Source organism: Macrosteles quadrilineatus, unplaced genomic scaffold (genome assembly GCF_028750875.1).
Source record: "Macrosteles quadrilineatus isolate MER2022 unplaced genomic scaffold, UCM_ALF_1.0 Scaffold_8__2_contigs__length_117827958, whole genome shotgun sequence".
Classification (NCBI taxonomy): domain Eukaryota; kingdom Metazoa; phylum Arthropoda; class Insecta; order Hemiptera; family Cicadellidae; genus Macrosteles; species Macrosteles quadrilineatus.
Genome location: NW_026542601.1, coordinates 28457533 through 28475377, shown reverse-complemented (window position 1 = coordinate 28475377; position 17845 = coordinate 28457533). Strand labels below are relative to the sequence as shown.

Genomic DNA, 17845 nt, shown 5'->3' with positions numbered 1-17845 from the left:
CAATACTAACAAAATCACACCTGAGGTAATAAATTGAAAGAATAACAAACAAATAAGTAGGCCTACAGATGAGGTATTTTCGCATAGTATAGTCAATGATAAAACATAACGTTGAGGAAAACGTTATGCTTAAATTTGAGTAATTCTAGTTACAGAGTTGTTTGAAAACTTAATAAACTTGAAACTAATTTTAAATATCTCTATTTGTGTCGTCAAAACTTCTAATGAATGCTAAACACCCTGCTTCAATTCGAGTTAACATGTTGCAACCAAGTTTTTCCATCATTGAGAATTGAAGAAAACTGTTGCTTTACTGAGTTAACCTGTGTTAAGTATTTTAAGTTGGGTAATTTCTTTATTTATTTCTTTGATTTGAGACATCCCCTAAACCAACGAATTTTCTCCGTAGGGAATCCTGTAAAGTTGGGTGATGTCAACCATTTCATGTGGTCCATGTTTAATTCACAAACTCTGGGTTAAAACACAGTCATAATCCGCTAATACCCTAAAGCAGCAAGCAGCAACACCATTGAAAGTTTATTAACGTATTTTAACGTGTTGTCTGCCAGTCACAGTGTAAGCCCCGCATCAGATCATTCTCACGTTGTTCAGTGGAGTTTCTCTTAATACTTGTCCCGAAGTTTTGAAAGTGCGGGTTCATTCGTCAAAATAGGTTGAATAACTCTAGTAGATGTAAGATTTAGATAAAAATTTTCATTTTCTCTTTTTGAACAGCGTATATTATTTGAGTCTCCTGAATCATAAAAATAAACTTGACCGTAACAACTCGATCGTTGAATAAATCGTTGAATGGATTGCAATGTTATTGTACGTTTCTGTTTGCCGTTAAACGCTCTAGTCCAAATAATTTATCTTGCTTAAACACCTTTTAGATGGGGAGACAATCATATAGTAACTAACAGCACATGGGCAGTACATTAATCTGTTATGTTGTAAACATTTATAAATATAGATTAGTCCTACTAGTTGTTGAAGCTTTTCAACCCAAAAGAATGTTCCAGACCATAAAGATTTAACATATCTTTATAACGGCTTTGTCAATAAGGAGACATACCACTTTATATTTTAATTTTGAGATCTTTGTGATTTAACTTTACATTAATACTATGCTATAGGGAGAGCCTTTCCATATTTGGGGGAGGGTGAGGTCCTTGGAGGCGGGGATTCGCCTTCGTGGATAGAATGAGACTCAATCCTGAGGCAGATAGAGTTGAGGATTATAAGAGTTAATCTGGGACTGTGGGCGAATTGAGACTAATTAGGTTACGGGCGAAATGAAACTCTGGCAGAATAGGACTACACGCCCCTCAACTGCCGGGTAGGGCCATAAATTAGGGGATTAGCTATAACAATACCCGGGTAGGATTATGGCAGAACTTCCGTCTCCCTTCCCCATCAGATACAGAATGTTGGCCAGCTGCAAGGGAAGCTCTCGCTGTGGTGAATGTGAAAATAGTTTAGCTGTTAGATCTGGTGGAGTTAAATGTAACGGAATCTGTACTAAATGGTACCCCTTAAAGTGTGCAAACTTTTCAATAATTGAATGCAATATTAGAATTGGGCGAGCAAGCGAAGTGGTATTGCATTCTGTGGGACGTTGAGGTTAAGCAATTAATTAGCCGTAGCCGTAGTATTGAAATTGAATTATCAACAGGTTCTACTTATCGTGATTAAAACAAATCATTCAAATTGCAAAATACTGTATTAGATAAGGTACAGAACGTTACAACAAAACAACCCCTTTTTAGTAACAACAAACAAACGACAGCCTATTTTCTTAGTTATTTACCAGTATCTGTTATTTTTAGCGAATTTCCCATATAGGGAATAAGCTATTACCGTAGTACTCACGGTAAGACCTGGACCCGGGACCGATTTTTTTTTTCGTTTTGAGGTCCCTAGAGGTCAAAAACACCATCCCTTCAAATTCATATATATATATATATATATATATATATATATATATATATATATATATATTTATATATATATATATATATATTTATATATATATTTATATATATATATATATATATATATATATATATATGTGTCCGTTAGCACGATAACTCGAGCAAAAATGATCCGATTTTGATGAAATTTGGTACAAACGTGTAAACCTACGTTTATTCGAACGAGTTCGCGAACCAGCATGATCGGACAATGGGAACGGGGGTTTATGGGGGCTTTTATGGGGTAAAAATGGGTTTTTCCCATTTTTGACCCAAAAAACATACAATTTTGCAATTTCTTTCGAAACTATATTGTAGAGCTTAATAAAACAAATAATTTTGTATATTGAAGCGTTATAATGCGCCTAATGGTTACGGAGAAAATTCAAAAAAATTGTAAATTTAAAATTCCTATGTTATTCTTATGGAGAATAAGTAAACTATTGTAGTTTGCTTGTTTATAAACATATTTTGCCCAAATTTGGAAAATGTTTTTATTTCTTACTAACTATTAACATTTTACATAAAAAACACTTTTACCCTCCCTGTTGCAGCAAACCTAAGTATGTTTTAAACTGATTCTATTTAAATAGGGAATAAATGTGATATTTTTAAGGAGACATTTTAGTGTAAATCCATTCAGGGAAATGGAAATTCGCTTAGTCTGCAGGTTTGCTGCGGCGGGGGTATTTTTTCTTTTTACTATTGATTCTTGCGTCATCAATAACAATATTTAAGACATATTACTCTGCTAACAGGATTTATAGTTTTCTATAATGACAATAAGGAATCCCTTCCTTCGAATTATAGTTGTGTTTTGCCAAAGAAAGATCATATTACTGCTTGTTCAAAAACGGCCTGCCCTCTGATTGGACTTTGAAATACCAATTGTATCCAAATAAATGCTTTGTAGAAATTTGAAATGTTAAAGGTATTATCTACAGACTGAGCTTTTATCTTGAATTATCGTATGTTTGAATTATCGTATCTTTAACCCATCAAGTTTTTTAAGTAGGCTACCAAGAGTAGACTGTATATATATGTGTGTCAGTCCGTAAGCACGATAACTTGAGCAAAAATTATCTGATTTTGATGAGTTTCAGTATAAAAACATGTAAACCTATTTTCATTCTAACGAGTTTGCGAACCTGTATAATCTGATTACGGAAATGGGGGTCCATGGGGTAACAAGTAGTTTTCCCATTTTTGACTCTAAAAACAAGTTTTGTAATTTATTTCCAACCCATTTTACAGAGCTTAAAAACAAATAATTTATTATATTGAATCGTTGATATGCGCTTAATGGTTAAGGAGAAAATTATTCCAAAAAGATAAATTTAACATTTTTGTCTTATTCTTATGTAGAATTAGTTAGTAAACTCAGGCAAAGGGAAATTTGCTTAGTCTGCAGGTTTTTAAAATTAATTTATCATAAAAAATGATTATTGATAACAAATAATAAGTACTTATCATTTATTAACATTTATTTACCCTTAAAACTTGACCTATTAAACTGCTATAATATTTTTAGTATGGAAATCATTAGGAAAATCATTCATCAATGACCTATTAAGCCGTTTAACTTATTACTGTAAATAGTGGAAATTGATGTGGTAACAAATTTTTGGGACCCAAGTTCTATTAAATAATTACACGTAATCGTTAAGTTGATCATGTATCGAAGAACTGGTTGGATTTTTTTTTTTAATCTGTGACCATCACATTTAAATAGGCTATGTTTTTTCCCCAGCTGACTCTGAAGATGAACAGCTGATCCGCCAACAACTCTCAGGGTTGACTCGACAGTTAAGACCTTACTCACTGAGTGGAGAAGAGACATTAGAAGTGATTTCTTCAGGTATTTTTGTGATGGAAGAAGTCAAAAGCATGTGTCGTTATCAATTTAAAAAAGAAACCATTCAAGCTCTTAGCGAGTTTTCAAATGAGACTAAACCAAGGAAACTGAAAAAAAACAAAGTCTGTTCTTCATCGCAACTAGAAATAGCTATGTTGGATAGGACATTTGGTCAACAACACTACTGTTACAACTTTACCCTGAGAACCCAAACACATGCAATTGAGCTTTTACCACTAGAGTGTGAATCACTTGATCTTAAACCAGGAGTCCCTGTAGATAGTACATATAAAGTGAGCTGTTCAACAACAATAACTGAGTGGAACGACTTGGATGTGCATGAACCTGTGATAAGCTTCAGGAAGTATGTCAAGTATGGAGTCAAGTTTGAGATTCCTCTAGCTGTTGATGGGAGAAACATAACCTTGAAGCCAGACACCAAGTACTCTGTCATGATGATGGTGAAAGGAGATCACAAACAATGGTTCAGTAGGGAAAAGCCCAACACCAAAACTGAACACTTAATTCTAAGTATAGACAAACAAGATGAATGGTACGACTTTCCTTCAAACAAGTTAATGTACAAAACAACATCAGAGGAATAATGTCACTCTAGGAAAAAATACTATGGAGTTGTTAGGGTTTTAACTCCACTAAAGTGTGTGTGCCGAAAATGTATATCTTTTAATTTTATTTGATTTAACCCTGAACAAAATAAGCTTTTTGTAAAATTCTTCTAATCCAAATTTAAATACATACAAATTTGTTTAAAAGTAAGTTTGGACTGAAATGCAATTTTAAGTTTTATATACTTGTTGGAGTAACTGCTGTGGTAGAAGTGGAATGTAAAGAATCCTGTATTTAGGTGAATTAAAATCACTTCTAGTTATTTGTTGTGCATTATATACCAATTCAAAGACACATTTTAAAATAAATAGATTGAAAACTGCAACTGAAAATGGATTCATTTAACCTGTTACATCATTCAAGAATTGTAAAAAAAATAAAAATATATCTGTAAATATTGTACATTACTAAAATAATAATCTCTGTTTGATTTTTAATTAATATTATTACATTAGCCTAATTATAATATATGTTGGAATTTCAATTTTCTCTGATAATTAGTTTATTTGATTAAATTACTCAATATATCAATAAAAATCTAATTATTTAAAGTACTAGTCTGTGTTTGTACATTTGAATAACTTCAAGTAGGTCAACAATCCTTTTATATAATTCTGTAAGACAAAATTTTTACTGACAAACTGTGGACGTCTGGTAAGTCACAGAAAAGTGGGAGGGGTCTTAAATTAAAGGTCTTGACCCCAGGGACTCGGGAGAAATAGTAGAATTCCCATAAAGTTACCAGAAAACGAGATAAAACGTAAAATGTCCTCCATAAGAATAGCATTAGAAGCCATTTACTGCTGATTTTTATTTACTTCAATACAGCTGATCTTCATTTTTAAGCCAGTAAGCAATAATAAATTTGGATTACTCATTTGCCTGTCAATTCTACAATGTAATGTATACTATATAAAACCAGGGATAACGTTAAAGTACCTATAATAATTCAGACTTTTAGTTACGTCTTAGATAGTTGAAATCAATTGTTTTACAGTGCAATTTGTTGGCATGATAAGTAATAGAATTGTGGCGTCAACTTAGCCACAGCTGTGTTGCCTTTAGTCTACACTTTATTTTAATACTAGCTGTACCCGCGGGCTTTGCCCCGCTTAACTTCATAAGTATTCGCATGGCTCAATCACTTCCTGCTTGAAGTTCGTTCGCTACGCTCACTCACCTTCAGGTTGGAAATCGTTCGCTGCGCTCACTTGTTTTCAGGTTAGCTCGTTCGCTACGCTTACTCGCCTCCAGGTTGATGTTCGTTCGCTACGCTCACTCACCTTTTGGTTGCAAATTAGCTGTTGTCATAAATTAAAAAAAAAGTCATTTATAATACTTTGATAAAGGTTTTTATGTTTTAATATTTAACATTGGAGAATTTAAACGTTGTTCAGTGCACAGGTGTGCTGCGATTGGGGTTTAATACATTTGGACTTACTAAAAAGTAAAATAGTTTTCTGTGCTGCACTCTGTAGAAACACTGTGGCACTATTTCAAATCACGACTAATGCTAATACAGAATGTTGTGATTATTCAAACCTACAAAACACAGTTGGTGAAAGTAAACATCTGCTTTTAAATTATATTTATTTGTAAACATTGTAGATCAAAAAGTCTGACATTGGCCCACTTAAAACCCTCTAGGGCAGAGCCCTTTTGACGGATCTGCACCAAACTTCACTCGAACCATCCTTGAAAGATACTTAACAATGCCTGAAAGTTTCATTACAATCTGTTGAGTGGTTTCGGAGTCCATAACGTATACACACACACACACACACATACATACATAGTTCCTCTTTTATAGATATAGATTTATTACCTAACAGCTGTTGCTTGTTTTTGTAAAAAAGTTCAGTTTTTGATTTAGTACACTTCTTCATCCGTTTACAAAAAAAACTTTATCAAATATTCATTCATATAGTGGTGAAATTAATTCATACAGATTAATCATCCCTATATATTGGTGACCCCAAACAACGACAACAAGAAGTACGACATTCCTTCCTCAATATTACTAATGTCGCTAGAAGAAATCGAAGCTCCAATTGGCGAAATTACGAGAGCAACAAAATGAACTCCCAACCAACGTTCAGCAACGCAACGACTCTGGTAATGTATCAGTTAATCGAGTTGCAGTAAAGCTTCCACCATTCTAGGCCGATCGTCCTAGTCTATGGTTTGCTCAGGTAGATTCCCAGTTCGCCATCTCAGGCATCACAAGCGATGACACTCGGTTCCACTAAGTCGTTTCTCAGCTCGAAACACGTTACGCAGTAGAAGTAGATGACATCATCACAAATCCGCCTGCAACGAATCGTTACGAGGTACTTCGTTTGAAGCTTATTGAAAGGCTGTCTACTAGTGAAGAAGAATGCGTCAGGCAGTTCAGTTGATAAGCGACGAAGATATCGGAGATCGCAAGCCATCACAGTTCTTACGCCACCTACGTACTCTGATCGGTCCAGCCCAACTATAGGACAACATACTTCGAGCACTCTGGCTACGTCGTCTCCCTGTTAACGTTCAAGCGATTATCACAGCTCAAAATGAACTTCCACTTGATAAACTTGCAGATATAGCCGATAAAGTCATTGAAGTTTCTACAAGAACACCGCAAGTATCAGTAAATGCTACGACATCTCGTGAACACACACAGTCTAATGACGACCTCACTGCTGCTATTGGGAGGATGACGCAGAGGATTGACGCACTCGAAGTATCCCTCCAGCACAATAATTCGACCAATCATGACAAGAAAACATCAAAGAACACGAATAAAGATCAGCACAGATCTACAAGCCATATCTGCTGGTAAAATGCTAAATTTGGTGAGCACGCGTCAAAATGTATTTCTCCTTGCTCTTACGCGGGAAACTCCAAGGATGGCCAGTAACAGCGGCGACTGACTGTCAAGCATCCAGCCGCAGAATTTTTGTCTCAGATAAAAAGTTGAATCTCCGGTTCTTGATCGACACCGGCTCTGACGTTTCATGTTATCCCAAACGTCTTCTACGAGACCGTCGCACAGCTACAGACTTTGAACTAAGTGCCGCCAACGGTAGTACTATCAAGACTTACGGAACCTGTTCTATGACATTGGACCTAGGCCTACGCCGTAGTTTTGCATGGCAGTTCACAGTTGCAGATGTCTGTGTTCCAATCATTGGCTCAGACTTCCTCAATGACTACCATTTGCTTCCTGACTGTCGACTGTTGCGACTTCACGATGCCACAACTGGACTTATTACAGGAGGACAACTTTCCGTTACGACTCAAAGTAGCGTAAAATCCGTAGTCACTACTCCCCTCTAAAATCCTGCATGAATTCCCTGAAATTACTCGCCCTCCAGGATTGCCTCGAGAAGTGAAGCACCAGACAGTATATCATATGCACACGACTCCAGGACCTCCTGTATTCTGCCGACCAAGACGACTGGCCTATGAAAAGCTCAGCATTGCAAAAAGTGAATTTGCCGACATGGTAAAATGTGGTACTGCTCGTCCATCAGACAGTCCGTGGGCTTCACCCCTGCATCTGGCGCCAAAAGGAGAAAATGGATGGAGACCGTGTGGAGACTACCGTGCATTGAATGCACGCACCACTCCTGACAGGCATCCTGTTAGACACATTCATGATTTTTCAAATAATCTTTCAGGCTGTAACGTATTTTCTGTCATAGATTTAGTAAAGCATACCAACAAATCCCTGTACACCCAGATGACATATGCAAAACTGCTATCACAACTCCATTCGGCCTTTTCGAGTTTCCATTCATGACTTTTGGGCTACGTAATGCTGGCCAAACATTCCAGCGTTTCATAGATGAAGTAACCCAAAACCTAGATTTAGGGCCTCTTCACACTGGGCCACCATGGTGGCGACACCGGTGGCGACACTGGTGGCCGGTCAAAATGCGCATGGACCACCAGCTCAGCCACCAGTGCAGCTGCAGCCACAAAGCTCACAGTTGGACGTCGAAGAGGCAGGTGCTTAGCGTATATATATTTTTTTTTATTGTGAAACATAAGAAAAAAACTTATTTTTTGTTCATCCGTTTTTATGAGATATAAGTACCAGAGAGACTTTTTTCATTCAGTACCAAGACCTTAGAAATAACCCTGACACGTTTCACAATTACTACTTACTCAAGAATGAGTGTTTTAAGTTTTGATGAGCTTCTGGGACGTCTGAAAGATAAAATATCTCCAGAAGAGAAACTGCTACTAACGTTGTGGAAAATTAAATAAAAACATAGTTAATATACCATTTATTAATAACACTGTAATACCTTGACTCAATGTATATATTGTAATGACGAAAAGATGTAAATGAAATAGAGTACCTATACATTTTGTTATATCAATAAAATCGTTTCCCCATATTTATTACCTTAACAACTTCAAAAGATTAGTAAACTAGTATACTGAGTAATGCCCGCTGGTAGTGACTGGTGGCGCTGCCAGTCGCTCCAATGTGAACAGTCCAATAAGAAACCATGGTACGACGTGGTGGCGCCACCAGACTGGTGTCTCTGAAAATCGCAACCCCGAGCCACCGCATTTCTGGTCGCGCGGCCAGACGCGCCACCAAAGCTCAGTGTGAAGATGTCCCATTAAAATCAATGCTAATGTAACGTAGCCACCATGGTGTCGCCACCGGTGTCACCACCATGGTGGCCCAGTGTGAAGGGGGCCTTAACGTTCAGCTACATTGATGATATTTTAGTGTTTTCCCGATCAATTAAAGAATATGAGCAACATCTGAGGACTTGTCCAAAAGACTCCATTCCAATGGCGTTATTGTAAACTCGTCCAAGTGTGTTTTTGCAATGCCCGTAGTGACGTTTTTAGGCTACAAAGTTTAAGCATCAGGTGTCTACCCTCCACAAGACACAAGCACAAGACCGAATATCTGCTCTTCAGGAATACCAACTACCTAAGACATTTAACAAAATTAAAAAGTTGTTATCTTTGTACATTACCAATAGTCCTCTCTGTTGGATTTTAAACTATAACAAGCTGCTATACCCGTGCGTTGCAACGGGAATAAAATGTGACCCAGAGAGCTATTCAAGTGGTGCTGATGTGCGTTTTAAAATACAACAACTCTATAATTTAGTATGAAAATATAAGCTGATTTAAAGTGTAAACCTACTTACTTTCAACCCCCTACTTTTAATGTTAATGGATCCAAAAGAATATGACAACATATATTAGTGTAGCAATAGCATCAATTGCTTCATATTGATGCTTCATGAATGACATGTTTTACCATAATTCTTCAATTTTAGTCAAGCCTCTTTATACGTAGCTTACGATATAAATTACAAAATGTAACTTTGAGCAATACTTTACAAAACGTATACAACCTTTCTTTAAAACCAAACATAACCCTCCTCAATCTACATAAAGCGACACAAACATCTTTTTCGAGTAAATAAACAAACACCAGGTCCGTGAAGTTGGCGTACCCATATTAGCGTATCCACTTTTGATCATACCAATCGTTAGTTCATCGTTAGTTCTCGATAGTTCCCAAATTTTTTCGTTAGTTCCCAAAAAAAAAAAAGTTATAGCCGATAATAAGTGGGTACGCTAACTTCACACTTCCGGGTTCTAGCGCGCGCCGTTTTCTGATGAGAAATGTTTACATCTATATATCTATCGTTAGTTCTTCGTTAGTCCTCGATAGTTCCCAAATTTTTTCGTTAGTTCTCGAAAAATAAAAAAGTTACGAGGCATACAAAGTGGGTACGCTAACTTCACAATTGTACAATTTCCAGCGGGCACAGTTTTCTGACTATAAATACCTATATATATACCAATCGTTAGTTCTTCATTAGTTCTCAATAGCTCCCCAATATTTACATTAGTTCTCAAAAAATACAAAAGTTACGAGGCATACAAAGTGGGTACGCTAACTTCACAATTGTACAATTTCCAGCGGGCACAGTTTTCTGACTATAAATACCTATATCTATATACCAATCGTTTCGTTAGTTCTCGATAGTTCCCCAATATTTACGTTAGTTCTCAAAAAATACAAAAGTTACGAGGCATACAAAGTGGGTACGCTAACTTCACAATTGTACAATTTCCAGCGGGCACAGTTTTCTGACTATAAATACCTATATCTATATACCAATCGTTTCGTTAGTTCTCGATAGTTCCCCAATATTTACGTTAGTTCTCAAAAAATACAAAAGTTACGAGGCATACAAAGTGGGTACGCTAACTTCACAATTGTACAATTTCCAGCGGGCACAGTTTTCTGACTATAAATACCTATATCTATATACCAATCGTTAGTTCTTCGTTAGTTCTCGATAGTTCCCCAATATTTACGTTAGTTCTCAAAAAATAAAAAAGTTACGAGGCATACAAAGTGGGTACGCTAACTTCACAACTATACAATTTCCAGCGGGCACCGTTTTCTGACTATAAATGCTTATATCTATATACCAATCGTTAGTTCTTCGTTAGTTCTCGATAGTTCTCCAATATTTGTGTTAGTTCTCAAAAAATGAAAAAGTTACGAAGCATAAACAGTGGGTACGCCAACTTCACAATTATAGAATTTCCAGCGGGCACAGTTTTCTAAATAAAAATGCTTATATCTATATACCAATCGTTAGTTCTTCGTTAGTTCTCGATAGTTCTCAAATATTTACGTTATTTCTTCAAAAAATAAAAAAAAATACGAGGCATACAAAGTGGGTATGCTAACTTCACGATTATACAATTTCCATCGGGCACCGATTTCTGACTATAAATCATTATATCTATATAACAATCGTTAGTTCTTTGTTAGTTCTCGATAGTTCTCCAATATTTACGTTAGTTCTCAAAAAATAAAAATAAAGTTACGAAGCATAAAATGTGGGTACGCCAACTTCACAATTATAGAATTTCCAGCGGGCACCGTTTTCTGACTAAAAATGCTTATATCTATATACCAATCGTTAGTTCTTTGTTAGTTCTCGATAGTTCTCACATATTTACGTTAGTTCTCAAAAAATAAAAAAGTTACAAAGTGAGTACGCTGACTTCAAAATTATAAAATTTCCAGCGGACACTGTTTTCTGACTAAAAACGCTTATATCTATATACCAATTTTTAGTTCTTCGTTATTTCTTGTTAGTTTCCCAATATTATTGCTAGTTCTTAAAAAAAAAGGCAATAAGGTCTTAAACGTGGTTATGGCAACCTCACACCCAAATCATTTCTAGCGTGCACCCTTGTCTGACTAAAAGTGCCTATATGTTAATATTAATCGTAAGTTCTTGATACCTCACCGATTTATATTGTTATTTCATTTCTAAAAAAATTAAAAAATTGCACCTGATGAGTTGAAGCTGACCTAACGATTGGTATATACCTAGATATAAGCATTTTTATTCAGAAAACTGTGCCCGCTGGAAATTGTATAATCGTGAAGTTAGCATACCCACTTTGTATGCCTCGTAACTTTTTTTATATTTTGAGAACTAACATAAATATTTGAGAACTATCGAGAACTAACGAAGAACTAACGATTGGTATATAGATATAAGCATTTTTATTTAGAAAACTGTGCCCGCTGGAAATTCTATAATTGTGAAGTTGGCGTACCCACTTTGTATGCCTCGTAACTTTTTTATTTTTTGAGAACTAACGTAAATATTGAGGAACTATCGAGAACTAACGAAGAACTAACGATTGGTATATAGATATGAGCATTTTTATTCAGAAAACTGTGCCCGCTGGAAATTCTATAATTGTGAAGTTGGCGTACCCACTTTTTATGCTTCGTAACTTTTTTATTTGTTGAGAACTAACGTAAATATTGGAGAACTATCGAGAACTAACGAAGAACTAACGATTGGTGTATAGATATAAGCATTTATAGTCAGAAAACGGTGCCCGCTGGAAATTGTATAATTGTGAAGTTGGCGTACCTACTTTTTATGCTTCGTAATTTTTTTTATTTTTTGAGAACTAACGTAAATATTGGGGAACTATCGAGAACTAACGAAGAACTAACAATTGGTGTATAGATATAAGCATTTATAGTCTGAAAACGGTGCCCGCTGGAAATTGTATAGTTGTGAAGTTAGCGTACCCACTTTGTATGCCTCGTAACTTTTTTATTTTTTGAGAACTAACGTAAATATTGGGGAACTATCGAGAACTAACGAAGAACTAACGATTGGTATATAGATATAGGCATTTATAGTCAGAAAACTGTGCCCGCTGGAAATTGTACAATTGTGAAGTTAGCGTACCCACTTTGTATGCCTCGTAACTTTTTTAATTTTTGAGAACTATCGAAAAAATTTGGGAACTATCGAGGACTAACGAAGAACTAACGGTTGATATATAGATGTAAACATTTCTCATCAGAAAACGGCCCGCGCTAGAACCCGGAAGTGTGAAGTTAGCGTACCCACTTATTATCAGCTATAACTTTTTTATTTTTTGGGAACTAACGAAAAAATTTGGGAACTATCGAGAACTAACGATGAACTAACGATTGGTATGATCAAAAGTGGATACGCTAATATGGGTACGCCAACTTCACGGACCTACAAACACCAGTTCATTGTACTGACCAGCTGTTTCATTAACTAAACTAAATTAAAACATCTAACTTTAGAAAGCCCTTGGACTCTAGCGTGGCCCTTTGGAAATCAGCCTGTGGGGCAGAGCCCTTAGGAAATTCATCCATATCAATACTTTTCGGCAAATCTACATACTCTAAGCTTCATATTGATGTGCCATATGCCTATATTTTTATTTGGTAAATGACCTTAACCGTTTACATAAAATTTGATTGTATCATTTTAATAATATAATAGATATCCTACTAATATTATAAATGAGAAAGTTTGGATGTATGGATGTATGGATGGATGTATGGATGTATGGATGTATGGATGTATGTTTGTGACAAGTGAACGCGAAAAATACTGGTCGGATTGGGCTGAAATTTGGCATGATGATAGCTCACATTCCCGATTAACATATAGGCATATTCTTATTTCAAAAATCCTTTCGGGCTCCGCCCCAGTGGCTCTGGAGTTTCCCATGTTAACCTTATGAGAAATGAAATTATTGAATCTTAACAGCTGTTTCAATTAAACAAGTTGGTTCTGTTCTGTGATGTTCAATAGCATTAAAGTTACAAAAATTACCAACAGGGTGCAGCACTATTATTTCTTTTACATTTATGACAACAGCTAATTTGCAACCAAAAGGTGAGTGAGCGTAGCGAACGAACTTCAACCTGGAGGCGAGTTAGCGTAGCGAACGAGCTAACCTGAAGGCAAGTGAGCGCAGCGAACGAGCTCCAACCTAAAGGTGAGTGAGCGTAGCGAACAAACTTCAACCAGGACGTGATTGAGCCATGCGAATGAGATAATCTTGAAAATTAAGAAGTTAAACGGGGCAAAGCCCGCGGGTTACAGCTAGTTAGTAATAATAACATCTGTTGGACCTTCCATTTTGTCTGATAATGATTTTAATTGATTTAATCACTCAATAATTCAATAAAAATTGTATTATTGGAAGTACAAGTTTGTGTTTGTACATTTGAATAACATAAAGTAGGTGTACAATATTTTTAAATGTGTAACCTGATACAGTACAATGTAGTAATAACATTCAATATGAATTTATTTCTAGATTTTAAAACAAATTTAAGCTTAACCGATTTCCTTTATTAGATAGAGCAGCAAAAAAAAAACAAAAAAAAAACATTGAAGCAGTTAACTGGTCTGATTATCAAATAATATTTCAGCTTTTGCTAAAAACTACTTTCTTTTATTTCCTTTTTAATGGATTTCAACAGATGATTGTCGTTGAGAAGAAAAGGACTTTGTGGACAGTAAGCTACTAAGGAAGTAGCTTACTGAGCATTAAATTTATATCAATACTAAATATTCACAATTCACTATGATAATTATACTTTTAAAAATGTTCAGAGGATTCTCCTACGCTCTAACAGAAATTTCCTTTGCTTCCATTGTATTTGGGCCTATAGTGGATTAACAAAGGCTTGGCTGGTTCAAATACTTGATACTTAAGGAATTTGGCTCAATTTAGTTCAGCATGCTGTTTTATATCTACAGGAAGATACAGATTTATTTACTTAAGGACCTAAATATACTTTTTGATTGACCCATAGCAGCGGGTTGGGTTCTGTTGGCAGTCTAGATCTATACCTGAACCCGCAGATTTATTTACTTAAGGACCTAAATATACTTTTTGATTGACCCATAGCAGCGGGTTGGGTTCTGTTGGCAGTCTAGATCTATACCTGAACCCGCAGATTTATTTACTTAAGGACCTAAATATACTTTTTGATTGACCCATAGCAGCGGGTTGGGTTCTGTTGGCAGTCTAGATCTATACCTGAACCCGCAGATTTATTTACTTAAGGACCTAAATATACTTTTTGATTGACCCATAGCAGCGGGTTGGGTTCTGTTGGCAGTCTAGATCTATACCTGAACCCGCAGATTTATTTACTTAAGGACCTAAATATACTTTTTGATTGACCCATAGCAGCGGGTTGGGTTCTGTTGGCAGTCTAGACCTATACCTTGAACCCGCAGGGGGTAAAATATGAAAAAAAATTATCCAATAACACCCCCGTTAAACCCCGTTCCCATGACCCATGCTGGTTCGAGAACTCATTGAAGTTTATCCTGCTATACACCTTTAAACCAAATTTTATCAAAATCGGAAAAAAATACTCAATGCAATAGCTACTTCCCTATAGGGAAATTCGCTAAAAGCAGGAGTGTAGTATAAGAGTTAAATTTATGAAAAGTAATTTATTAAAATATTGAAAATAAAACAATAAAACATACAAAATTGTAAGCCAAAACAATATGAATTAAAAATCTATATCATAACATTTAAAGCGGAGTCAATATTTTCATAGTCCAGTAACCAGCTGTTGTAAATACAACACAACAGCTGTTACCACGTTTCTATTATTCGTGGTTACAACCATTGAGATATAGACATTATATAGATTATAACTGGAGTCACTACTCTCTGGTTAAATATTAGAGAAAAACGTGCCACTGTTTTTGCTTGTTTGTTTTCGGCGTTTCGTGTTGTTAGGTTGGCCGTGTGATCGGTTGGTGGGATGCTGTCAAATTCCAATTCAACCTGGCTGGCATCATAATATTCATTATTTGAGGTTAGGCCTATCCGTTATTTCAAGGACTTAAATCATAAACTTATTTAGGTTATTGCACGTTAAAACCTGTGCATTTAAAGTTATTTTGAAACATTATAAATTGTTTTTGATAGTAAATAAATGGGCTACTAACTTATTTACCTATTTTCAAGCTATGTGGTGAAAATAGGCTAGTCAAGTTTCCTGGTTTGGAGATATTGGTTTAGTCTTATTTATTTATTTATTTATTTATTGAACACCAACGGCAAACACCATTTTACATTAAGTCGCTACAAATAGGAAAATAGCTAAACAATATTTAAAACTAATTATTACATGGCAAAACAATGGGTATAGATGTTACAGAAAAATAACAATGTATAAAATATATAACAATAACAAAATATAACAATAACAAAAGATAACAATGAGTATATCAATACAAGAATACAAACACAATAGATCACAAAATTAACAAGAGAAAAATCAACAACAAAGGAACAAAACAACAGTGCTTTTACGGGGTACCCTCAAGGATGCTGTCAGCTGCAGAACGCCGAACCACTCCCAAGGAGGCAGTAAGAAGGTCAACAGAGCTGCTTATCACATTCCCGAGGCGCATAATCCGGGGAATGGGACTGGATCTGGCGTAGTTAGTCCCAGTATGGTCGAGTTCAAATACACGCTGATGCCTCGTGATTCTCGAAGGAACATGGAAGTTTATCCTTTCCAGCAAGAAGGGGCAGTTGACTTGGTTATTTACCAGTTTGTAGAGAAAGGTCACATCAGCCACTCGCCTTCTGTTTTCAAGACTCGGAATGCCATACATATTAGAGAGCTCGTCAACCCGGACATCACGATAGTCAAGTCCAGCACGACATCCCAGGAACCTGATGAAGCGTCTTTGTACCGACTGAAGATGGTAAATATGGCCAAGATGGTATGGTGACCAAACCAAGGAAGCATACTCGAGTAGCTGCAGGATGAGAGACTTGTACAGGATAATACAGGCATGGTTGCTCAATCCATGTCTAGCAGAGCGGGAAACCATCCGAGCATACGAGAGGCCCTGGTGCAGATTTGGTTTATGTGGGGTCCAAACTCGAAGGAGGAGTCAATTAGAACACCAAGATCCTTGATGGTATTGCATCTCTCAACCCGGTTACCATCAAGAGAGTAGTCAGCTAACACTGTATTTAATTTCCTGCTGAACGTGATCAATTTGGTTTTTGTGGGATTCACAGCCATGTCATTGGAGAGGCACCAGCCAAATACGTCATCGAGGGCGTCCTGCAAGGACTGGCAGTCATGATGGGATGCAACTTCAACGAGTAGCTTAATGTCATCCGCAAATAGAAGAAATGGGACTTTGATGACCTTCTTGATGTCATTAATAAAGATGGAAAACAAGAACGGTCCAAGATGAGACCCCTGAGGAACACCAGAACTTGCAGCGAAGAAAGAAGAGACTTCAGAACCAAGGCGTACAGCAAGCCGTCGATTGGTAAGGTAGCTCTTAAACCATTGTAGAATCCTTCCAGCGAACCCATAGCCTTGGAGCTTTGCAAGCAGATGGCTATGATTTATCTTGTCAAAAGCTTTACTAAAGTCAATGTAAATGGCGTCAACTTGATATCTTCGACCAAAGGCTTCCAACACCAGACACTGGAGGGATAAAAGATTCGTCACAGTGGAGCGACCGGAGGTAAAGCCATGCTGCTCATCAATTATGATATGTTTTCAAAATAAAGGCTGTACTATGTCTAAAATAAGCCCTTCAAAAACTTTACTGAGGACGGACTGGATTACTATGGGCCTGTAATTTGTAACATCACAACGATCACCGGCTTTGAAGATTGGAACCACATGACCATATTTCAGTGTGGAGGGAAATGTGCCTGTAGACAAACTGAGGTTAAATAGGAAATGGAGCTGATGTACCAGCTCAGAGTGGCAGAATTTGAGTACTCCTGGTGTGATGTTGTCAGGTCCACTACCCTTGGTGGGGTCCAAGTGAAGAAGCTTCTTATTGATATCTTCTAGGGAGATAGCACATTCTGAGATGGTGAATGGAGTATCAAATGAAGGTACTGGCAGCTCATCAAGGGACGCATGAGAGTAGACGGATGAGAAATATTCAGCAAACAGCTCACACATCTCATGTGGGTGGGAAACCTCAGTTGGACCATGTTTAAGGGAAACATGGCATGGAAG

General features: G+C 36.5%; 1 protein-coding gene across 1 annotated transcript in view; it reads left to right on the top strand.

The window, feature by feature from the left end:
- Positions 1-4756, top strand: part of LOC128999240 (kelch repeat and BTB domain-containing protein 3-like) — a 41658-nt gene extending 36902 nt beyond the window's left edge. Inside the window, exon 5 of the mRNA XM_054425639.1 lies at positions 3724-4756. Coding sequence (XP_054281614.1) covers positions 3724-4433 — 710 coding nt within the window. The 3' untranslated portion in view covers positions 4434-4756. The remainder of the gene's footprint in view (positions 1-3723) is intronic.
- Positions 4757-17845: the final 13089 nt, after the last annotated feature.